The sequence below is a fragment of the Rhinoderma darwinii genome, chromosome 11 (assembly GCF_050947455.1).
Source record: "Rhinoderma darwinii isolate aRhiDar2 chromosome 11, aRhiDar2.hap1, whole genome shotgun sequence".
Taxonomy (NCBI): domain Eukaryota; kingdom Metazoa; phylum Chordata; class Amphibia; order Anura; family Rhinodermatidae; genus Rhinoderma; species Rhinoderma darwinii.
In genome coordinates, this window is record NC_134697.1 from 56,952,516 (window position 1) to 56,978,301 (window position 25,786).

The following is a 25,786-nucleotide window of genomic DNA, read 5'->3' on the forward strand; positions in this document are numbered from 1 at the left end:
TTGGGGGTGTTTCTCTGCTAAGGGCACAGGACTTCTTCACCGCATCAATGGGAGAATGGATGGAGCCATGTACCGTCAAATCCTGAGTGACAACCTTCTTCCCTCCACCAGGACATTAAAAATGGCTCGTGGCTGGGTCTTCCAGCACGACAATGACCCAAAACATACAGCCAAGGCAACAAAGGAGTGACTCAAAAAGAAGCACATTAAGGTCAAGGAGTGGCCTAGCCAGTCTCCAGACCTTAATCCCATCGAAAACTTATGAAGGGAGCTGAAGATCCGAGTTGCCAAGCGACAGCCTCAAAATCTTAATGATTTACAGATGATATGCAAAGAGGAGTGGGCCAAAATTCCATCTAACATGTGTGCAAACCTCATCAACTACAAAAAACATCTGACTGCTGTGCTTGCCAACAAGGGTTTTGCCACCAAGTATTAAGTCTTGTTTGCCAAAGGGATCAAATACTTATTTCTCTGTGCACAATGCAAATAAATATATATAATTTTGACTATGTGATTTTCTGTTTTTTTTTTAAATATAATCTATCTCTCACTGGTAAAATTAACCTAGCCTAAAAATTCTAGACTGTTCATGTCTTTGACAGTGGGCAAACTTACAAAATCAGCAAGGGATCAAATACTTATTTCCTTCACTGTAAGACGATTATTTGTCGATGGTTTCAAAAAGGTCTTTGTGTAAATGCGCCTCCACTGCAGTGTTTCCTCAGCGGGCTACAACATTTGTGCTTCTAGACGTTTACTTGTATTTCAAGCTCGTTCTTGCTGTCGAAACAAATACTCATGTGGCTTTTATAGGAAGCTGATACACAGCCAGTGGAGTCTATTTAGGAACTGGCTACTAATATCTGTACCACTTCTGTACCACTTATCTACTCTCAAGAGGAAACTTTATTGCTAACCCATTGTCCTAATCTATTTGACACCGACATTTCAAGTCCTTGCACATCTCATTTTATAGAACCTGCAAAAAGAATTGAAATTTTTTCGTAATACAGCGTCTTGGGAAGAAAAGTGTAATATTATTTTGGTTACTGAGGCAGGCAGCAGTGAAGTGCATAGCAAAGCTTAGATATATAATGTATTGCTTTAAGGGACACTCCGGTGAATTCTTTTATTGTGGCACCCATTTGGAAAGTACACTTGGTTAAAGGTAGAGCAGGTCATCCTCTTACCAGGCACTTCGTTTCTAAACTATCCCGACTGTCGTTATGTCACGTGACCGCACTGTCCCCGGCCGATTGCTGCAGCGTCTGCTTTGTGACCTGGAAGTCTTTTTCACTTTATATTTATATCAGACTCACATTGGGCGTCTCATAGGAATACATAGTGAAAGGGACTTCCAGTCCACACAGCAGACGCTGCAGCAATTGGCTGGTCACCGTGCAGTCACGTAACGACAGTCGGGATAGTTTAGAAACTATGTGCCCGGGAAAAGGATAACCTGCCCTACCTTTAGCCAAGTGTACTTTCCAAACAGGTGCCATGATAAAAGAATTTTTGATTCTTCCTTTATATTTCCCATTCCTTTTAAAACCACTTCTGGGTTTGGCTGAAAGATCTGAATTAAAATCTGCAACAAATGGTAATGTGTGAACATAGACTCACTCACTATATTTTCCATCGGCAGTCAATTTTACAGATTTATCTCCGTGTAAAAGGACCCTGAGGTTATGTTCACGCGCAGCGTTTTCAGGCATATATATCGGCGAGTAAGCTATTCGAAATGCGCCTTAAAAAAAAACAACTAGCTGATTGCCTACAAACATCTGCCTATTGAATTTGATGGGAAAACAGCGTTTAGTTCAGACGGGGCGTTTTTTTACACAGCTGTTTTAAACAAACGGCGGGTAAAAAGGAGCATGTCACGTCTTGAGATGTTTTTGGAGGTTTGTCATTGTGTCAATGGACAAACCACTCCAAAAGCTGCTACAAAAACACCTCAAAACGTTTTCGGCTGTAAAAATGGCTGAAAATCAGAGGCCGTTTTCCCCCTGAAAACGGCTCCGCCACCTTTTCAGCCGTTTTTTTTTTTTGTGTGTAAAAATACCCTAAAAGTCCTTTACACAGGCAGATATTCTGCCGCTTAAATGAGAACCAATCAACGATATAGCATGTCGATCGCTGCTCGTTTATCCATTTGCATGGCCCAATGATCGCAAGTATGGGGATGAATGATTATGTTCATTCCCATACTTTTTTCCTCCTGTTGGCAGCACATTCCCTGTTTACACGTGGAGATGTGCTGCCGAAAAGCGACTATTTTTCTGGCCGCGTAAAAGATCTGATCCGCTGTCAAACAAGCTCTTTCTCGTTCATCATCTGTTCGCTGACCTGATTACACAGGGCAATGATCAGAAAGGCTCATTCACCCAAAAATTGGCCAGTGTAAAAAGGACTTTAGGCCATGGCCAGTTTATCCTATCTCTCTTTGCAGTGCAGTTGAATGCTATTGTTCCCCATTATCAGCCATTTAATTTTTAAGGACAAGTTTACTGTAGTATTCTTCAACGGGATTACGGATAGGAATTTGAAAAAATAAATGTCTGTCGGCATGATCACTACTGGATCTTACGTCGTCAGACACCTTGTAGATACATATTTGTGAAGGACAATAGCCGATCCCCTTTAATTGTATGGACTTGGGTTTTAGTGCTTTTTTTAATCTCATTAAAGCAGGTGTTTAGTGTTGTATTAAGGAAACAATCCTTGGCACCTTTTACCTGCAGGGAGCAATTCTGTGCCCTGTCTAGTCGGCATTGCTTTGTATACAGTTATTTTGTAACCTGACAGCTCAAAGGTGTTAAAGTCTTTTGACATCTATGTTAATTTATATCACGTGATGGTTAAGGAGAATCTTGGTGAACAAATACAGTGGATTCTCTCATGAGATAGTACACAGGCACACCGCTGAAATTCACACCTATGTGTTCCCAATACAGTCCATCTCCTTTGTGTTGTGTGGCTCCAGCTGCTGTAGGGGCAGTGCCAGATTATTTTATATTATCTCATTTATTGTTAGGCGATGACGCCACTTATTAAAATGATTTTCTACTTATTCAAGGATTGTGATGTGCCACACAATGGGGATATTTTGATGCGATAATGCCGGTTTTCTGGCATAATTCAATTAAAAAGAAGTCCTGTAATATTTATCAAACCCCCTTATACTTTTTTGCAGGTGTTTATTCAAAATGAGACACAAAGAAACTTTTGACATGGGTATATCTTCTGGCACACAGGATTGTGTATGTTATTTGCGTGCTCCATGCCGATCGAGATCCACATCAAAATTTCCATCGTTTTGCAGATTTTTCGGCATCAGATTTGCTCCATGTGAAAGTCATACATGTCTGAGAAGCTTATTAAAAGTGACAACAATTGTGGCGTCGGATCCTGTTGTCACTTTTGCAAAAAAAGGCCAGCAAAACAAAAGTGAAAAATACCAATATCGTTAAAGGTGTTGTCTGGGCATGGGGCAGCTTTTCATACTGACATATTCAGAGTATAGGTCATTTAGTTTAGGATTGGTGGGGGCCCATAACCCGGACCCCACACCTATTAGCTGTTCCAGCCGCCTCAAGCACCGAAAGTTATGCAGTGGTCGGTGCCGGAAGAAGATGACTCTGTGTATTGTATGGCGGCCGTGCTGCAACACTGCAGCTGTGCTCCTTTTCATGTGAAATAGAAGCAGAGCTGCAGTAACCCAGCATGGCCGCTATATAGTATACGGAGTAATCGACCACTGCGTAACCTCCAGTGCTGAAGGTAGCTGGAACAGCTGATCGGTGCGGGGTACTGGTGTCGTGCCCACACCAATCATATACTAATGACCTATACTGTGGATAGGTCATCAGTATGAAAAACCACCACATGCCCAGACAACACCTTCTTAAAGAGGCTCTTCTTAAAGAGGCTCTGTCACCAGATTATAAGTGCCCTATCTCCTGCATAATGTGATTGGCGCTGTAATGTAGATAACAACAGTGGTTTTTATTTAGAAAAACTATCATTTTTGAGCAAGTTATGAACAATTTAGATTTATGCTAATTCGTTTCTTAATAGACAACTGGGCGTGTTTTTACTTTTGACTAATCAGCGTCATACACTTCTCATTGTTCCAACCCAGCTTCTTTCACTGCAGAATCACACTGTAACAATGGGCTGGAACAATGAGAAGTGTATGACGCTGATTGGTCAGCCTCATACACTCCTCTGTACAACGCCCAGTTGGTAAAAAGTAAAAAAACGCCCAGTTGTCTATTAAGAAACTAATTAGCATAAATCTAAAATTGCTCATAACTTGCTCAAAAATGATCGTTTTTCAAAATAAAAACCACTGCTGTTCTCTATATTACAGCGCCGATCAGATTATGTAGGAGATAGGGCATTTATAATCTGGTGACAGAACCCCTTTAAGTAAAAAACAAACACACACTAAATTAACAAACTTTCGTTGCCACTCCTGACTAATATATAGGTTTTGGATTGACATGCTCAAAAACTAAAATATTAGCAGTAAATGGGGCTGCATTGCTATTGCGACATATTGTTTGAGAACAAACTGGCAGATTGGAATATTGCTGGATTAATTTATTTCAAAGCATGTTTTAATATTTTTTTTTATGATTTAAAGGGAAATGCTCTTTAATATGGCGCAGAGAAGGTTTGGGACTTATGTTTCTGCTTGGATTAACCTCAATAACAAAGTACAGTATAAGGAATAAAATCCTTTTACTGGATGTATTCCATATTGGATTGCATTCTTTGATAAATCAATGTATTCTCTCTGTCCATTATCAAAATGAAAAAATATTGTCGATGCACTTTAGAGTATGACGTTCTCTTGTGCTTCCATCCAGGCATGTTAGAGGATTTCTGCATATAAATGATATGAATAGAGCTTTTCATTATGGAAGTCATTTTATCTTTTGAGGGTTTTCTAGTTCCCAGAAGGATGTGCCATTCCAATGCTGCATTATTTCTTTTACTAGACTACAGGATCCATCCATAAACTGAAGTAAGCCGTTTGTGATGCCTTGGAGGGGATGATGAGTGCTGTGCGGGTGAACGCTTCTATTGTTGCCACACACAGACATTTGTGGCTCAGTGGTACGTTTACCGCTCCTCATAGTACTTCCACATGACATGATAGTGGTGCATTAGATTTAACCTGTATTATGATATTTAATGGATAGTTGTGCTATGAGGCATATATTTTTTTTTTTAGAACATGTGTTCTGAGGCATCTGCAGAAAAAAGGAATAAAATATGACTTTATGAAGCTGCATTTTATAAATGGCAAACTTTTGTAAGCTTGTGAACAGGGGTGTATATAACTTTGGCTTCGTTCGCATCTGCGTTGAAGGCTCCGTTAGGGGCCTCTGTCGCAGATCCGGCAGGGATTACCAGAGATTACCGAAGACAATAGCTACCCCGACGGAACCCATTAAAGTCAATGGGTTCCGTCGGGCGCTGCCGGGGGCAGTTGTGCAACGGAACGTTGCTTCCGTTATGCCCTTGTTCTGCTCCTCTGATGGAGCAGAACAGAATGACAACGCAAAAACAACGCAGGTGTGAACATGGTCTTAGAGAGGGCAACTTAGCGAACATTAATACGCCGCTCTCTCCCCCCCCCCCCTCTGTTTATGGTGCCAGGTTTTACCATCCAGGACTAAACAGACTGGTGTTTTTTTATGGTTTCTTTGCCCTTGCATGTCCTTTCTGTGAACTTTTTGTCAATTTCACATCCTCCTGTTTGCTAACAATACAGTCCCTCTGGAGAGGTTCTTGCCTCTCAGTAGCAAAAGGTATGGCACCAACCAAGGCCGGTCTCCTCACTCTCTGCATGGTCTGCCTTTATGCTATTGCCATAGTATGGCATGCATAGAAATCCATAGGCTTATACTTTACCTCCATGTGCTTTTAATTGCATACAGAGGCATACGTTATTTATTTTTAGAAATCAGAGGAAAAAACTGTGGTATGTTCCACTGCATGCCATATTACGAAAAGCATTGCTTCTATATGTAGAATACGGTGCTGCAGGGAGGCTCTGTAGTATGAAACTGCAGGGACTGTGTGTCGCCTTACAGGCTCTGTGCACAGGCCTAAGAAGTACCCACACACGTAGCGGACTTGTTGCAGCATTTCCATAGTGTGTTACGTGCAAACTCTGCTGAGGATTTCACCCCTTCTATAGTGAAAATGGCGAAATACGCAGTAAACATGTAGAACAGAATGTGAAAATCTGCAGCTTTCTTTCATTTCCGTGCGGAAAATGTTCAGTAGCATGTGGATAAGAATTTTTCAATCTCGTACACTTGCCTACAACAGTCTTCCGCTGCAGATTTTCTGCCTGCAAATCCGAATGGAAAATCCACAACAAATCTGCTAAGTGTGCAGGTGGAATAAGGCTTCTTGATGTAAAATGAAGGCCCTTTAACATGGGCAAATGAGCGGGTGAACGAGGGCAGCAGTCGAGTGACTGGATCTGTAATGTGGTCAGAAAGCGTTTGCTAGTCGGCAGAACGTCTCCCTGTGTAAACAGGTAATATGCTGCTCACGAGATGCAAATGTATGGGAACGACAGATCGTATTAAGGATTGTTCCTCCCCCTACTTGCAACGATTGCTCCGTTTGAATGAATCAAACCAGCGCCAGCATGAATTAACATGACGGCCCATGATTCACGGCGAGATTTTTATCTGCCCCTCAGTTTAGAGTGGCGTATAGGCATAAAATGCAATGTGTGCCACAATGTTAGAGCCTCTCCGAATTAATCCGGAATTCTGGGGGAAGACATTTCCAACCGAATGTATTACACAAACCTTATCTGGTGTATGAAAAACATTATTTGATTTGTCCTTTTAGTGGCTGAGCCACGTGGATTCATTTTATCCTCTTATAAACAGAAGAAACTTTGCAAATATTTTGGTGATGTGTTTATGAGCAGGTCATGTACTTTTTATGTAGAGAACAATGCACGCTATATGCCAAGGAGTACAAAGTAATTACTAATGCAAATAATAGTCAGAAAACCTGTGTCAGGTGACCGTATACCTCTGTCTCAACTTACATCTTGTGATTTCACTACCATGAGGTTGTCTGGAGAGTAGACTAAACATGTGTTCATCGTTTTTAAGTATTTTAAATGGGTTATGAGACTAGAAGAAAAAAAAAGTCTAGTCCCCCAGAAAGAACGCTTGAAGGTGGCTGAGCTGTAATATCAAACACTGCTCAAGGACAAGAGTGGGGAAAAAAAATACAGATCCTTTTTTTAAATTTCATACAACCCTTTCAATACAGAACTTCAGAAAATATCATTTGTGCTACGAAGTTAAAATAATACCTGATCTTCAATTGTTGTTCCATTTACTCCCAGAAATATCCATCATATTTTATTTTTTTTTCATTTTAAGCTTTTCAGAAACCTAAAACAGTATTTAATGCACAAAGATTTGGCTGGAGCTCTGAGAAGCTATCCAGTCATAGCTCTTTACTTACGATGTTTTCAGACTACATCTATTTGGGGTATATTTACACGCAGCAGATTTTTGTCCAGGAATTTTTGCTTCTCGTATTGCAGCAGATCGGCGCTGCAATGTAGATAAGAGTAATGTTGTTTTGTTTTTTTTCAAAAACGAGCATTTTTGGCCAAGTTATGACCATTTTTATATTTATGCAAATTAGCCTTAAGTACAACTGGGCGTGTTTAAAGTAAAAGTACAACTGGGCGTGTATTGTGTTTGTAACATCTGGGCGTTTTTACTTGTTTTACTAGCTGGGCGTTGTGAATAGAAGTGGATGATGCTGACGAATCAGCATCATCCACTTCTCTTCGTCAACACCCAGCTTCTGGCAGTGCACAGACACACAGCGTGTTCTCGAGAGATCACGCTGTGACATCACTTCCTGCCCCAGGTCCTGCATCGTGTCGGACGAGCGAGGACACATCGGCACCAGAGGCTACAGTTGATTCTGCAGCAGCATCGGCGTTTGCAGGTAAGTCGATGTAGCCTCTGTCGCCTGGTGCCGATGTGTCCTTGCTCGTCCGACACGATGCAGGACCTGGGGCAGGTAGTGACGTCACAGCGTGATCTCTCGAGAACACGCTGTGTGTCTGTGCACTGCCAGAAGCTGGGTGTTGACGAAGAGAAGTGGATGATGCCGATTCGTCAGCATCATACACTTCCATTCACAACGCCCAGCTAGTAAAAGAAGTAAAAACGCCCAGATGTACATACACAATACACGCCCACTTGTACTTTTACTGTAAACACGCCCAGTTGTACTTAGGAAAGCCTCATTTGCATAAATATACAAATGGTCATAACTTGGCCAAAAATGCTCGTTTTTGAAAAAAAAAAACTGTTAGTCTTATCTACATTGCAGCGCTGATCTGCTGCAATAGGAGATAGGGGTTGGAAAATCTGGTGACAGAGCCTCTTTAAATTTAAAATCCATTTCATACATGTAAATGGGGTTGTTTCTGCAGCATGTGATTGGGACAGTCGTAAAAATTCCTTCAGCAAATCTTCCGCTTGTAGATATACCCTTAGGCTTTATTCACACGACCGAGTGTCCAATCCACCTTGAAAAACCGATTTGCACCCGTGCGGGAACCGTTTTCACAGATCTCTCATAGACTTACGTCTATTGAGGGATCCAGGAAAACGGGCAAAAATAGGACATGTCCTATTTTTTTCCCGGCCGTTCCCACGGTGAAAAGCGACCATGTGAATAGCCCCGTAGACGTGCATTCATTTTAATGCAGCGGTGTGACGGCCGAAAAAAAAATGTCTGTCACATGGCCGACTTTCCCTGTCGTCTGAAGAAGCCCTTAGGCTCTATTCACATGGGTCAGATACGCTGCAGAAAAGTCTGCTGTGTATTCAAACCCAAAACATATAGGGAAATCCAGTTTAATATTCACACCAAATGGTGCTTAATTGGGTGCATATATTCGGCCAGATTGACCAATGTGCAAAATGGGCTCCAGAAATAAAGTCCTATACACACTTATCCTAGCGTTGCCATAGCAACGCTTCCTTCTTTTTCGACTGCTGTGTGGTGGTCTCCTGTGACGATGTTTCATTACATGTGACTGCTGCAGCCTGTGATCGGCTGCAAGAGTAATGTAATGAAATGTCATTCCAGGGGGCAGCCTAGACACAGAGCAGTCAGGAAGAGCGAGGACGCATTGCTGTGGCAGCACCGCAAGAGGTAAGTATAGGCTTTATTTATTGTTTAACCTGCAGAATTTGCTGCGAATATGCAGCATAATCGCAGCAAATTCCGCAAACCATAGTAGTTGTTGCACGATTTGATTACCCATTGAGCTCCATAGAGAATTCTGCAAACAATGCACAGCAAATATGCATCATAAACCGACGTGCTGTGGAGTTATAATCTGCACCACCGGTCACTTAATGCATACATTCCGTGTAACTATTTTTTTGCGGCGTGTGGATGAGATTTGTTAAAATCTCATCCACGTTGCTGCTACTGTACTATTCTGCAGAATTTCTGCTTGCAAATCCGGAGTGGAAAATCCACAGCGTATATACTAGGTGTGAACATACCCTAATACCATACGTTTCCCTGTCTGGTTTAGAAGATGAATTGACCATAGGTGAGAATTTCATAATTCGCATGTATCCTGTATACACCATTCATCATCTTTTGCTCTATTGGTTAGTGAGGGATAATATTTTATGGGGCTCCATAGTGAGCTTTAACTTGTAGCTCCACTGGTTCAGTTAGCGACCGGTTTCCTGAGGTTGCAGAATCGACATACTTCGTTAGTGCCTATAGTTATAAGACCTGTCTGTTACAGGAATGCAAGACTTCATTAGATAGAAGTAGGTTGATGGTTGAAGAACCGTTGAATGAATGATCATCTCGTGAACGATTGTTACGCCGACGCAGCCATACACATTTTAGTCCATATTGGCCATTACAGTTGTCCAAACTGGTCATACGTGGTTAGTGAAACTGGGATCAAGGATGATTGTTCTTTTAGTGTGGATTGTTTTTTCACAGACTTTATTTTCCAGACGGTGATTGTGCCATCGGTCGGCTATAACAATCATTCGTCGTTAAATTACTCTTACGAATGATCGTTTCTTGTTGAAATCGTCCATTTTGATTAACTTTTTAGACTGTGTATGGCAACCATAACAAATTAATATGGCCGTATTGACTACAACCTGTTTTAGGCATGGAGTCCCTTGAGCTTTTGTCTTGCAGTACAGCTTTAATTTATACTATTCTTTTGTTCGTTGCTAATTAACGACTTGTGTCTAATGAATAACTACAGCTCTTCTCATATCACTAAACAGTTCTGAGCCCAACAGATCATAATTAATGGAATAATGCTCAATCAACGGAACAATTGTTTGGTTAACCAAAGCAACCTGTTTATTTTCCATTGGACTGCATTTCTGTATTCTGTGTGCACATTCTACACCGATTTTATTAATAAACAATTGTGTTAGCAAAGACGTTTTCCGTTTTAATGAGAATAAATCGGCTCGTGAAAGGAAGGATTTGACAGTAGAGCATCCAACCTATTCAATGATGTTGGGCTAAGGGCCATTTTACACGGGGACAAAGATCGGGAGAACGAGCGCTTGTACGAATTCTCGTTCCTAATCATTGCCCTGTGTAAACAGGGCAGCGATCAGCGAACAAGCAAATGTTTCTTCCTCGGCTGATCATATCTTTTATACAGCCAAGAATTATTTGGTCGCTTGTCAGCAGCACAACTCCCTTTGTAAACAGGGGATGTGCTGCCGACAAAGTGCAAATCTATGGGGACGAACGATCGTATTAACAGTCGATCGTCGCCATAATTGTGATCATTGCTCCATGTAAATGAGCATCGATCGATAAGCTGAACTCTTCGATCTGCGCTAGTTACTGGATAGGAAATCTGGCTGTGTAAACGAACCCTAAGATTTCTGGTGGATCTTCAGATCCTGACAAAAATAGAAACTTCTCACTATTATGTAACTATTTGTGCAAATAGGAGAAAAAGCAGATTTTTCTATAGCTCAGCGCTGTCTGCTCTGTCTAGGGCTCAGTGCCCGGTAGATTGGAGAACCACTCTGGTTAGAAGGAGGAAACTTTTGGACAAATTGGTTTGAACCAGAGTGTTATTTGCAAAATATGTGTTTATTTCTGATCTGGCAGTATAGCTACACGTTTCAAGGTCGGACCAACACCTTCCTCCGGCTGATAAAACACATTGAGAGCTGACCACTTCAGCACCACTTTATTAAACAGAAAAAAACTCCAAACAATTACCGACGGGGGAGTGGTTCTCCAATCTGCGGGGCACGGAGAGTTAGACAGAGCAGACAGTGCTAAGCTATAGAAAAATCAACTTTTTTCTCCTATTTTCACAAATATCGATTTACGGAGTCCTTGTTGGCCCCAGAACAGATTATCAGCAGCAGTCCCGTGGTTTACAGAAACACATCAAGGGGTGTTGTGCTCCTATTTGTCCCGTCTATTCCGTACCCACAGTTGATGCACTATGAGCGCCGGACGGTTTCTTTTTTTCTTTGTATTTTCTCTAGTCACTATTATGTAACGAGAGAGATTTCTAGATTATTTTTTTATTTTTTACCTTCGGATATTTATTTGCCTTAGGGAGAGAAGCCAACACTTACATTGATCTTCATAAAGGGTTAGAAGCATATCCTTTGTACAGGGTTGCAGACTTTTCTGGGGTTCACTAATTTATTGGGTTATATGCAAACCTATTAGCAGATTTTGTTTTTAATAGGATGCAAATATTTGTTTATAGTTGTGTCTGAGGTCACAAAAGTAAAGGGAAAAAGTAAAATTGCTGTCTATGGTATACGTTTTCTTTTGCGGGATGGTATATCATAAATTACCATCCCATCCTTCAAAAATAAGTTGTACTAACATGTACCAGCTCGATGGAGGCCAAAATGTTACCATTTAGACTCCGTCGGGCCAATGGAGCCCTATGTACACGTTTAGCGTGTAAGTTAGTTCGTAGCTTTTCCGACATATACACTAAACGTAGGGCAAAAACTATGTGAACAGGGCCTTGTGCATAACTACATATCCGCTTAATGAATATAGTGCGCTTGTATTTACCGTGGATTGACTCTTCATTGCCGCCTTTTGGCTGCAGAAAGGGCATGTAGCCTCTTTTTCCTGCGAGCGGTTTTTCCGCTCGCAGGAAAGAAATGCCTCTGCCTCCCATTGAAATCAAGGGGAGGCAATTCTGGCCAATTCTTTGCATGGTTGCTGCCGCAAAAAACTGTGTAAACAGGGCCTTATGGTGACAAAGGGGAGTCTCTATAACCATGGAAAGTGTACACACTTATAATATACAGGACAATTTTTCGGGTTATTATGAATAAGAAAGTTCATACTTGACACTTGCTGCTTCTAATCCATCACTTTTTCTCCCGGGACTCAGACCTCATTAATGCTTTCTTCAGATAACATAAACGCTGCCTATTATGGTGCGGCCTCTGATGAGAACTAGATTTCTGTCCGTGGAGAGTTGCTGTGATCCAGGCCTTGGCATTACAAAGATCTGATCTTCCATGTGAACTACTGAGCATTGTTCAAGTGTACAGAGGGCAGATAAAACTGTCTTGTTTTATAATGTGCAAGATGAGGAAAGGACATGACTTGAGTTTTGGTGGCGTCTTTCGTCCACTAAGTTGATGATGTGCTCTGAAGACAAACCTACTATTTAAATTAATTTTAATAAAATGATTCATTTTTAGAAACATTTTTCCCAACATTTTCGTCTCCTCTAAATACAGGTTTTAAATATTTTTGATTTTCTAATGTATACTGTTAGGCCTCATGCACACGACCGTAGCCATGTGCACGGCCGTGATTTTCGGGTCGGACGGCCGCGGAGTGAAACCCGCGAGCCGCCCACAAATCGTAGGTCACGTGCATTATTTCCTATGAGCCTGGCCCGCAGAACACAGCTGTAATAAGACATGTCCGTTCTTTCTGCGGTCCAGGCTCCTGGGCCATGCACGGACCGTGGAAACCACGGTGGTGTGCATGGGCCCATAGGAATAAATGGGGTCGAAATTTTCCCGTGGCTTTTCGGGGGAATTGCGGCCGCAAAAACACGTTCGTGTGCATGGGGCTTAAGGTTCTGTTTGCATTTGTGTCTTTCAGGGGTTCTGTTATTTTTATCTTCAGAATAGCGTCTATGTATAGCTGACCCTATAGTAAGTCAATGAGATCTGTTAGGATCCGTTCAGAATGGAAGTCATGATGCTACGGTGAACAGAGAGAGATAGATACGAAACCTAAAACTGTCCAAATACAAATGCAGATCATTTTTTTATACAAGCCCAAATGTAAAGTTTAATAGGAACAGACATTCCATATATTTATGTTTTGCAATGGAAAATTATTTTTGAGGGACTCCACTTTGCGCGCACACCAGCAGGACCAGTTATGTAATTTGTCACATTCATTTGTGTAGACTTTTCTAAGATGGATAAAGGAAATCCCGACGATAACATATTTATGGAAAGGGGACTTCCTCGAATGATACAGACTGGCAGTACAGGACAATGTAACACAATTCTACTCATCACCAGTCTACGAGTGTGCTGCACATTGATAGCATGGGCAGGAAATAGCGGACAAATGACATCCTCATATGGACACAACAAAAATAAAGTCATTAGGAGCAAGCAGTGATGTTGTTAATGCCAATGCTTGACTAACCGGTCCTAGTCTTTGCTTGATACGTTTTGGAAGTTTATTATAATGGGGAGTACATTCTTATTTTGGCCTAATGTATTATTATTATTATTTAATTTCTTTGGAATTGACAAAATTGATACTAGAGCAGGATGTTTTGTTTTTTTTTTAACTTCTGCTTTGGAAATCCCTTTTTGTTAAAATGTCCTGTGACAATAAGTGGATCACATGTCCTGCTGCTTGGACACCCAGCAATTAGCTGTAATCTGTGGGAGAATCTGGCAGCAGGTGTTTCATTTCCCTGCAGCATTACACTGTTGAGGTCAATGGTGCCGTATCAATGTATGGGCATCCCAGCTCCTCCAGATTTACAGACTATCTCTGTAGTCCTGAAAGGGGGGATTCTCCTCTGTTAAGTCAGAATGAATGTATTCAGAAAAGTTTTTCTTTTTTTTTTCTTTTCTTTTTTTAACTGACCACCACTTTAATGTGGGAGCAGACTGGTTTCTATGTGTAACCATGTCTTAGGACATTTCTTCCTTCTAACATTGAAAACTTTGAAGGGGTTTCCGGTTCTATGTAAATAAAGTTTAAATATAGTAAAGTCAAAAGTTCTGCAACTTTCTAATATACACTGGAGGAGTTATATTAAAACTGGTCCAAAGGAAAATTGTAGTAGTTACCCATGGCAACCAATCCGATATTGGCTCTCATTTTTCAGAGGCTCTTTGGAAAATGAAAGCAGCAACTTGATTGGTTGCCATGGGAAACTACTCCGCTTTTCCTGTGTTTTGATATATCTCTCCCTTTTGTGTTTTAAATTCTTCAACATTTTTTCAAGATCTGTTTGAAGAGAAACCTTCTTGCTTACGTCCAGTGTCTGAGTATTAGTTCTGTATGAGTTATTAGTGTGCTACAATTGCATCCAGTCTAGGCGGTCCTGCATGTGACGGCTCATGTCACCATTTGTTTTTGTTACATTGGTATGGAATCCGACAGAAATAAAAAAAATTGGAGCACCTCCTCTGATTTATTTATTTTTGGTTTGTTTTATAGCTTCGTACAAAAGAGTTATAATATGGTTGTGTACATAAGGCTTTATAATAGGCCACAGTACTACCAAAACCATAGTTCCAGCACTGAATGTCCTTGGACATTGTTAGTCTCCCGGTTCAGTGACAAAACCAGCATAGATCTATACAGTGATCAACTGTAAATAAGAACCTGGTCTCGACTTGGGAAAAAAAACCCTCATAATTACAGCAAAACACCCCGTCATGTACAAACGTGTTTGCTATTTTGTAGTGCAGTGGTGGTTCAGTTCTCGAAGCACCAAGCCCCCCCCCCCCCCCCGAGTAAAGTCACCATCAGCCTCAGTCCCCCCCCCCCCCCCCTATAAAATGACCATCTGCCCCTCTAGTAAAGTGACCATCACAGAGAGATAGTGTGCTTACCCCTGGGGAAGGAATAAATAAGGAGGTATAAGAACAACAACTCCCAGCATGTCCAGGCTATTATGTGATATCAATGGACATTACAGGGAGGAGATATAAGGAGAGAGCTACAACTCCCAGCATGCCCAGACTGTAATTATGGGATATCAGAGGACATTACAGGGAGGAGGTATAAGTGGAGAGAACTACATCTTCCAGCATGTCCAGGATGTTATTCTGGGATATCAGAGGACATTACAGGGAGGAGGTATAAGAGGAGAGAACTACAACTACCAGCATGTCCAGGCTGTTATTATGGGATATCAGAGGACATTACAGAGAGGAGGTATAAGAGGAGAGGACTACAACTACCAGCATGTCCAGGATGTTATTCTGGGATATCAGAGGATATTACAGGGAGGAGGTATATGAGGAGAGAACTACAACTACCAGCATGTCCAGGCTGTTATTATGGGATATCAGAGGACATTCCAGAGAGGAGGTATAAGAGGAGAGGACTACAACTACCAGCATGTCCAGGATGTTATTCTGGGATATCAGAGGACATTACAGGGAGGAGGTATATGAGGAGAGAACTACAACTCCTAGCATGTCCAGGCTGTTATTATGGGATATCAGAGGACATTACAGAGAGGAGGTATAAGAGGAGAGGACTACAACTACCAGCATACTCCAACCACGATGGTGTGCCAATCTGAAGCAAATGAACTCAAACTCTCTTGCCCACTCACGTTATATTTTCAAAACTGCAATTTATTAGATGACTGGTAAATGTACCTATTCATTGACTGCAGCCTTCAGTTAGAACATCTGTAAATTAAATCTAGCTCTATGCAGTCTCTGAGATTTCCGTGCTTCGTTAGGAAACTAATCTGATGAATGGTCTGTGTAGCATTTCATGTGGAAACAAAAGTAACGTGTGAGCAATGTTCAAAGTTTTGGACCTCTTGTCTGAATGTTCAGAACTTTTAGGTCGGATTTACACGAGCATATGCGTTTTGCGCTCGCAAAAAAATGCGGCGTTTTGTGCACACAAAAGGCACTTAACAGCTCAGTGTGTCATCACCATATGATGCGTGGCTGCGTGATTTTTCGCGCAGCCGCCATCATTAGGACACTCTGTATGTTTGTAAACAGAAAAGCACGTGGTGCTTTTCTGTTTTCATTCATACTTTTTACTACTGTTGTGCGAATCACGCACGTCACACGGAAGTGTTTCCGTGTGCTGCACGTGATTTTCACGCACCCATTGACTTCAATGGGTGCGTGATGCGCGAACAACGCAGAAATATAGGACATGTCGTGCGTTTCACGCAGCGGACACACGCTGCGTGAAAAGCACGGACTGTCTGAACGGCCCCATTGACTAGCATAGGTCAGTGCGAGGCGCGTGAAAATCCCGCGCATTGAACGTACGTATTACACGTTCGTCTAAATAAGCCCTTAGACTAACATTGCTTAGTAGGAAATGAATGATTTACAACTGCTGTTGGAAGTGGCATGTAATTAAAAAAAAAAAAAAAAAAAGGTCAATCTACAATATGGTATCTTTTTGTTATTCGTTCCAAGCTTTTGTTTATGATGATTTTTTTTATTTTCCTCAAGGCGTTTGTGGAGTATGGGTACGACTGCTAGCACAGCTCAACAGCCGGCCCCCATAGTGCCCCCTAGTGACAGCCTCCAAGGAAATGGCAGTACAAGTTCAGGTGCAGAAGACAGAAACTCGCTTAGCATCCATTCTTTTCAGACCGTGAGCATTCACAACAAGGCCAAATCCATAATTACCAACAAGGTGGCTCCAGTTGTTATAACGTGAGTACTGTATACTGCTGTTCTTTGAATTAGTGATGTGCACAGTAATAAACTATGATTTTTTTTCATGTAGAGGGTAATTCCCCAAAAAATAATTAACAAGGAACATAAGCGTATCTAATGCATGTTAAAAATCACCAAATAGCAGCTTGTTTTACAAATTATTTTGAGAAAATTAAACAAAAATAAACCATGTGGATTCAAATACGTAACTGGACATGACTAATGTAAAATCTTTAGATGCATCTATAAAAAGGGTTTTCCAGGACTAAACCGTGTTGGCCTATCCTTAGGACCATCAATGTTTTGTCGGTGGTGGTCCGACTCTCCGCCGGTCATTATAATGAAGTCCGTCCAGTGAATGGGGATGAGCTGCAGTGTCATTGCTGCACATAGCGATGAGCTGTTGTCTGGATAAAATGAAAGGGGCAGCAGTGCTCCAGCTGTGGCAGGGGTCCTGGGAGTTGGACCTCCACCGATCACACATTGGTGGCCTATCTTAAAGTAAGGAATCAATGTTTTAGTCTTGGAGAATTTCTTAAAGCTTGCCGTGGAAACAAAGTTAATTTCCACTTTCTCCCTCCGTAACAATATAGTAACAGTAATGTACCTCCTACAATAATAACACACTATACTGTTACAACAGGGTGAAAAGCCAAATTGGATACAAATAATGGTATTATCCATGAATAGGAGAAAATGTAATCTTTACTATTTTTTACCTTGTACCTTCTCATGGTAGCTCATTTACACTTTTAGATTTCAACCAGAGGTGTGACTTGAAACTCCTTGGCCCCAAAGGAAAAGTCTGTAACCACCAGCTACCATGTGCCATATTAATACTAGTGTCTTCATGTGTGGCACAAGGGCCCAGGTGCAATTGCTACTGTTGCACACCATATAGATAACTAAACGTAGGGCCCCGTTAAATGTCAATATCATTTATATAATTGTAGCCCTCTTCGTGGTGGTATAAATGGGTAAGAAAATAAAAATTATTATTTAAGGATACAGTTTCAAACATACCAGTAACAAGACACAGAAGAAGAGGGACCTGCCCATAGAAGCTCAAAATTTAAAGGATGAGCTGTTGTTTTCCAGATACAATTGCAAAGAAGAGTTCCAGATTCATGATGATTTGCTTAAAGCCAATTATTCTGTTGGGAGAATTTCTGAGACCATGCCGGAGCACTATCTTGTACAGGTGAGATTTATAGTGCGTGCTTAATCGGCATGACCCATGACCTGAAACAGTCAAAGTCAACATGACCAAAGCAAAGGTTTGTCTTTTAATAAATAAAGCTTAAACAGATGCAAAGAGCCCCGATTCAACAAAGATTCTTAGGCTGAATTCACACGAGGTCATTACGTCCGTAATTGACGGACGTATTTCGGCCGCAAGTCCTGGACCGAACACACTGCAGGGAGCCGGGCTCCTAGCATCATAGTTATGTACGATGCTAGGAATCCCTGCCTCGCTGCTGGACAACTGTCCCGTACTGTAATCATGTTTTCAGTACAGGACAGTTGTCCTGCAGCGAGGCAGGGACTCCTAGCATCGTACATAAGTATGATGCTAGGAGCCCGGCTCCCTGCAGTGTGTTCGGTCCGGGACTTGCGGCCGAAATACGTCCGTCAATTACGGACGTAATGAACTCGTGTGAATCCAGCCTTATATTTACCATGAAAAATCATTATGATTATTGTCAACAACTATGAGCAACAACTTAAACACTCGCATTGTCTTGTATGGGAGATTATTGGCTACGGTAGTTGTTATTTTGTTTGGGTCACTAGTTGCCCACTCTAGCCAATAACGGTTCACATTTTATTCCTGTAAAATGTACAAAACCTTGCAAAGCCTCGTTTGGTTCTCACGGCAACAAGGATGTAAATTGTGGCGTATTCATTTCTATTGGCCACAGACCCCTTTACGTATATATACGAATGTGTGTCTGGGCCGTAGAAATGATCCGCAATATATAGAATATGTCCCATTCTTGTCCACGATTGTGGCACGGACTCGCCCATAGTCTATGGACGCTTCCGCAATTGCAGACCGCTACGAATATGTATTCCTTGCCGTCGGATCTGTATTTGCGGACAAAAAAACTGATACGGACATGTGCATGAGGCCTTATTAGCAAGAGTGGGCAGGGGGTAATTATGTTATGGCAAAATGGGGTGAGGGTGTCTGGCAGAAGAGATGTTGGACTACTTTCCGTAGAGCATACTGTAGAATATAATTTGTTTAAAAAAAAACTGCAGAATATAGAAATATTGATCATATTTTTCAGTTATCCCCTTGAGAACGTGCCTAGAATGTCTGTGACTAGTAGTTAAACATTTATAAAAATGTGTTAATTGTTCTTTCTTTTAGGGTAAATTTTTTATGGTATGGGATGTGTACAGCAAGTTAGATGTTCTAAACACTACAAGTAGTTTCGGTGCACCAAATTTCCGCCAAGCAAAAGGAGGATATGAAGTATATGGAATGGGTCAGCCCAGCCTGAATGGCTTCAAACAAGTACTGCAGAAGCTCCAGAATGATGGACACAAGGTACCAAATAAAAGTAGTGTCCATTATTCCTATGTTGGTAAAGGTGGGCATGAATTATCATAGGACAACCGACTATTTTTCTGGGGGAAAAAAAACCCCAATGAATACTTCTGACTTTATGCTGACCTGTATGAAGTTGTTTCCTTGAAAGTGGGAACACTAGCTCCGGCAAAGAAAAAATGGTGAAACTTTCCAAAAGTTTTTGGGACTTTTTCTATTGCTCGTGTATGGTGTCTACATTATAACATGGGGATGTAAAGAGACATCTTCTGCATATCTGCCGCTAAAACCCGACCACTGAGGGAGCTGATCCTGTTCCATCACTATTATTTTGTATAAAGATAAGTTTTTCTAATGACAGAACCTTTTAAAAGAGGTTCTTCACCTTAACAAAAAGATCGTAGAGAAAGAAGTAGTTTAAGTTCTTCAAGCTTCCTTTATCGCTTCTATGCCTCTTTCCATTTAGTTGCAGATTGGTTTTAAGCTGAAGGCCTCCGTTATCTGAGACAGACTGGTTGCTTGGGACGTACTCACTAGGGCGATTTACTGAGCGAAATCTCTGTGACAAATTTATTATATGTTTTGCACATTCCTAGACTGTTTCAAAAAGTTTCTAGAAAAAAAAAGGGCAAAGAGGAGTCTTAAAATGAACCACTTTTATTAATGGTTTGCGCAATTTTTTGTAGCAAAATATTGATGTTAAGTCAATAAGCCAAGTGGTGGCATACGGAAGAGGACAATGTCTAACACGTCTAGCAAGATGTGCCAAATGAATCATATAGTGCAATATCTGCCTGTTTGGACTAGTTTTATACGGTCTATCTTTTAAGACGGTAACCATATATTTCCACCCCCCCCCATTGTTTTTTTAGACAGAGTATCACTAGCATTCACAGTGTGCGATATTGGTTCCATTACTTTGGTTGATAGACGAGAAGAAGAAAAACGGCCCGTCATCTTAGGCTGCAGTCTTAATCAGGTTTTCCAGCAAAATTTTTTTGTGGGAGAACCTCTAAAGAATTCATATATGTGTAATACTAATATGAATTTCTGTTCAATTGCAGTACAGAGTAGACCTAAAATGTAAAAATGCAATTAAAATGTCTGAAGTTCCTTCAGAAAATCACATTCTGCTTTTTACGGAAACCTATGTTTACACTTAAAGTCAATTTTATATCCATCAAGCCTTAATAAGACCTGGAATCCTTGTTGTATCTTAATGCAGGAATGCATGTTTGTCTGTGTCCGTGAAGAACCTGTGCTGTTCCTGAGATTGGAAAGTGACTTTGTGCCTTATACTCCCAGAAGGAAGGAGAATTTGCATGAAAATTTGCACAATCTGGAGAAAGGACTCCGAGTAGAGAATTTGGAACTCGCAATTCGGAAAGAGGTATTCTAGTTTTAAATCACATATTATATTCACAGCTTTCACATATACACCTCTTCCTAATACTGCCTCCCCGCAGTGATTGCAGGACCTGTGATGGGGTCAACTGGACTGGGGGGGGGGGGGGGTTTATTGTGGAGCTGCATGACTTTTGGAGCTGTAGAAGAGCAAGCCCTGGAGCACCCACTCGATAGCATAGAAAAAGTATAGGACCCCTTTAAGTGGAATCGCCATCAAGCCCTAAATGGATCAACTGAACTATGGCAATGTATTCTGTTCTATTTACAATTGATTTATCTATATAAACACTGGGTTGGTACATGATTATACATTTCTATTGGTTCTACGATCTCCCCCACCCCCCTTTGCAATCACTTTTAAGCCATAAAGGGCATTCCAGAAAAAAAAAAAAAAATATATATATATATATATATATCTATATGTATTGTTACAATTCCTCCCTATTTTCAAGGTCTCTGTTTTCTCACAGCTGAAGGTTTGCTACAATGTAATCATTCTAAATAATCTACAGAGATAAACACAGCAGCTGCATAACTCTTGAAAATGGCGAGGAATTGAAAGATTTGTTTGTTAGTTGCCTAAATTGTCCTTGAGCGTTATTTACATAAGACTGGTGATCCTCTTTAATGTGAGGTTTACAGGCCAAATACATGAATCTCATCCGTGTGCTTTGTGTTGAAGTAACGCACAGCCCACAGCCCCATTGATTTCAATGGGGCTATTCAGACATGCAGGAGTTTTTACGCAGCGAGAGTCTGTTGCGTGAAACTCCCTGCATGTCCTATTTTGGTGCGTTTTACACACCTAGCTGCCCATTGAAGTCAATGGGTGCGTGAAAACTATGGACAGCACACGGATGTCAATGGGAGGTTAGAGAAGGAAACGACCAAAGAAAGGGCATGTCTCGTCATTGAAATCAATGGGATGCGATTTTGGGTGATTTTTGGCGCGGTTTCAGCGTCAAAAACAGTGCCAAAATACTCAGTATGTACTACCCCTATGTTTGCCTGAAACTTAATGTCGGATTCAGGCTCCGTTCACATCTCGTTTTTATTGTACGTCTGACGTGCACATTTTGACATGAAAAAGAATTATGGAAATGTGCGCCACAGCCTGTACATTGATTCCTACAGACATGATGGATGCCCCAATAGTGTAGTTTGTGCATATGTTTTGTGTGCTTACGTCCTATCCTTTTCTTTTTTTCAAAGTCCTGAAAAGCGTTGTATACTATGCTTTTCAGTACTGTACTTTAAAAAAACAAACATATATGTTTTTATTTGTATTGAAGTAAATGGATGACGTATGAAAATGTAAAGCCTACCTATAAGTTTTTTTTTTTAATCATATATGGGAAATTACCCAGATATTGTGACAAAACAGCGCCTCCCCCCCCCCCGCCAAGCCCCTCACAACTAGCGCCAGAAGACACTGCAGTCCTTCGCTACTACTTCCTTCTTGTGTTTGTTCTTTTTAAGTGGGAACAAACACAAAATTACATGGCGTATATGACAAAAAGATTTAAAAAATGCATGCAACTTTTATTACGCATGTGAAATAAGCCTTACTTGTGTAATTTTTTCTATCCTTTTTTGTCTAGCTTTTTGACTTTGCGCAATTGAGCGGGAACAGTTATTATGTATATAACGACATTGAACATTTTAAGGACGAGCCGCACTCTGTAAAGGTTGAGTGTGAAGAAGATATACACGTGACAGAGGAAGTTTACAACAGGCCTGTCTTTTTACAGCCCTCCTACAGGTAAGTCTCAGAAGCTGTGAAATTTTTAAGAATGACAGTATATGTGTGTATATGTAGATAGAGACAGATGGACGTAGACCAAGGTAACCGCACCAGGACTGCAAGTAAATGCAGAGGTGTCGGATTTATTCACCACAAAGAGTGCGACGTTTCGGTTCACATCTGAACCTTTCTCAAGCCAAGGCTTGAGAAAGGTTCAGATGTGAATCGCAACGTTGGACACTTCGTGGTGAATAAAACCGACACCTCTGCATTTACTTGCAGTCCTGGTGCGGTTACCTTGGTCAACGTTAATTTCTATTTTCCAGTCAAGGAATTGATTCATCCCTTGTGGAATCGTGCACATGGCCTGATTTTGAGTTGTTTTTTATAGTGCTGGGTTCTCCCAATTTTTGTGTAATATAAATATATATATATAATATAAAGTGAAGACCGTTACCATTTTTTACCATTGTGCCCTAACTGATCAAAGAAGTTTTCACAATTGTATCTTAGATAAGTGTTGTAAAACGTTTCCGTTTTGGATTTTCGGTCATCTCTTCCTCTGACGGAAGACACCTAAATGGGAGACAATGCTAGTGTGAACTTAGCTTAACAAATACGTAATGGAATCCAATGTCATAGAGAGAATGTTGAATAAAGGAGATGCTCCTGCAAATAAATAAGTGGGTTAGATCAGGATATTTTTAAAACTCACACATAGGGTATCCAGAGTGGCATTTAAATTGCTCCACCTGTTCTATATTTGATGCCATTTTTTATTAAACATTTTCTTTAGATATAGAAGGATCTACAATAACATTCTCATGTTTGTGTTGCTGTGATGTTTTTTTGTATAGGCTTTATAAATTTTATTGAGATATAACTTTTTATTTTTCTTAACGTAAATTAATGAGGCTTCACATCCATATTCACAGATACCATCGCTTGCCCCTACCAGTAGATGGTGCACCACTGGAATCACAGTTTGATGCTTTTGTAAATTTTCTCAGGGTGAGTAAAACGTTTATATTACCATCCAATTACTTTTCTGGTTGACCTAATTCTTGAGTTTGTAGATTGTTGGCACTGCTCACATGTAAACTACACTTGATGCAAAGTAGTAGTAATTACAGATTGCCTGTATTTTTACTGAACGAAGTTTGAAACTAGTTCTTGTATTTCATGTGCTGCACCGGACACAAAGTGAACATTCACTTTCACTAGACCTTGTACCCTCCGTACACAACCCTTCGTAAACTATCATCTGCTTTTGCACCTGCAGCCCAAGTGAACAACCTGGTCTTTCTTGGATGCATCCTGCATAGGTACCTTATTCCCTATGATGATACGGATGTATCAGGAAACTTTGTTGTTCTCCCTATGTACAGATCTTTCTATGTTGGGTGCATCCAAGGAAGATCAGGCTGTTTCATTTGACTACAAGGTGAAACTCTCCAAAAGTATACCGTTTGGAGCAGATTTTCAAGTCTATTAAATACCAAATTGTAACACGTACCGGTATGAGTAGTCCTTTACATACAAATATATTAGGTTGAACTTTAGCCTACACTGCATACTTTCAGAACTGAATCTGGCACAATACCATAATAGTTATACAAGCAATGCCAGGAGGTGAATCACTGCACTTACAGAAGTTGTTTGAAGTTGGCAAATATCACTGAGTTACAGCTGTGTTTTTATGTGAACTTGCCCAATCTGTGTATCTGCTCCCGAATTAAACTTCTTCTCTTCTTCAAAGTAGTTCTTGTCTACAAAATCCCCTAAGGTTTTTGTTTTCAAACCCATTTTTACTAGGAATTAACTTTAAAGATAAATAAATTGTCCATTACCAATATTGCATGGTGTGATCATAGACAAATATTTGGTGCTTCTTTATATTACCAATTAAAACAGGACTTTTACAGTTAAAGGTAACCTACAGTTTTGCTTGTCTGCTGGCAGAGCTCCTATGCGGGAGAGGCTTTGGGCGTCATACGCTTGCTTCGGCAACAGTACCGCCTGATCTGCTGGCTGCGTCTCCTAATGTCAGATTTAGACATCTGTCGGGAGGCAAAAATTCAGAAACACTCTAGGTACCCTTTTCATAAGCTTTACAAAGTGGTCAACTTTTTGGGTAAGGCCTTTTTTAATTGGACTAAACTATTAAATGGTTGTTTCATTTGACCACATATTTCATTGATATGGTCAATGGTCACTTCCTTTTTTAAAAATATATAATGCCAAAAGTCTTTTATGTATGCTTTAATTACAGGGGGCATCATATACATGCATAGTGATATTTCTTCACGGTAAACCCTGTTCTGCTTGTGGAGGAGAAGTCATCAATTCCTGCCATGTTCTTCTTTGTCTTTTCTTCTATTGTGTTAATACAGCCGTTTTAAAGCATTTAGATGTTGTATTATATCAGCATTGGTGTGATGCCCTGAGCTTATTCTGAAAGCTAGAACTTAACATTTAAACTAAAAAAATAAAATACTGCTTCAAAAATGTTGGTATCGTGAATTATTTCTAAGCCTTGTTTCTTGATGTGCACTGGCTCATTTTGGCGTGTAGTCTGTACCGTTAAGGCTTCGTTCACATCTGCATTGGGCCTCCGTTCATGGATTCCGTCTGAGCTTGAATGGAATCCAAACTGAAACCATAGCTTTCCGTTTGCATCACCATTGGTTTTCCTTTTGTCCCCATTGTGTAAGTGTTCCGTTGTTTTGACGGACTGAATAGCGCAGTCGACTATGGTATTGATTACATCAAAACGACGAAACCCTTGCACAACAGTGACAAATGGAAACCATTTGCACCGGATTTGTCACCATTGAAATCAATGGTGATGCAAACGGAAACCTATGGTTTCTGTTTGTTTCAGTTTGGATTCTGTTCATGGGTTCCCCTGATGGAAAGCTCCAATGGAACCCATGAACAGAGTCCCAGCGCAGATGCGAACGAACCCTAAATTAGACACTTTATTCATGTAAAAATATAGAACTGATGCCAATATGGAAATATTTTATTTAGTTCTCCAATTAAATGCATGCTTTCTGCATT

The 25,786-nt window shown here is 40.7% G+C and overlaps 1 protein-coding gene across 3 annotated transcripts in view; it reads left to right on the top strand.

Annotated features, from left to right (window-relative positions):
- Nucleotides 1-25,786, top strand: part of PALD1 (phosphatase domain containing paladin 1) — a 209,491-nt gene that overhangs the window by 92,936 nt on the left and 90,769 nt on the right. For all 3 annotated transcript variants that reach the window (XM_075841572.1, XM_075841574.1, XM_075841573.1), the window contains 6 exons: nucleotides 16,806-17,012; nucleotides 18,114-18,216; nucleotides 19,393-19,572; nucleotides 20,798-20,962; nucleotides 22,581-22,741; nucleotides 23,659-23,734. In XM_075841572.1, coding sequence (XP_075697687.1) covers nucleotides 16,806-17,012; nucleotides 18,114-18,216; nucleotides 19,393-19,572; nucleotides 20,798-20,962; nucleotides 22,581-22,741; nucleotides 23,659-23,734 — 892 coding nt within the window. The remainder of the gene's footprint in view (nucleotides 1-16,805; nucleotides 17,013-18,113; nucleotides 18,217-19,392; nucleotides 19,573-20,797; nucleotides 20,963-22,580; nucleotides 22,742-23,658; nucleotides 23,735-25,786) is intronic.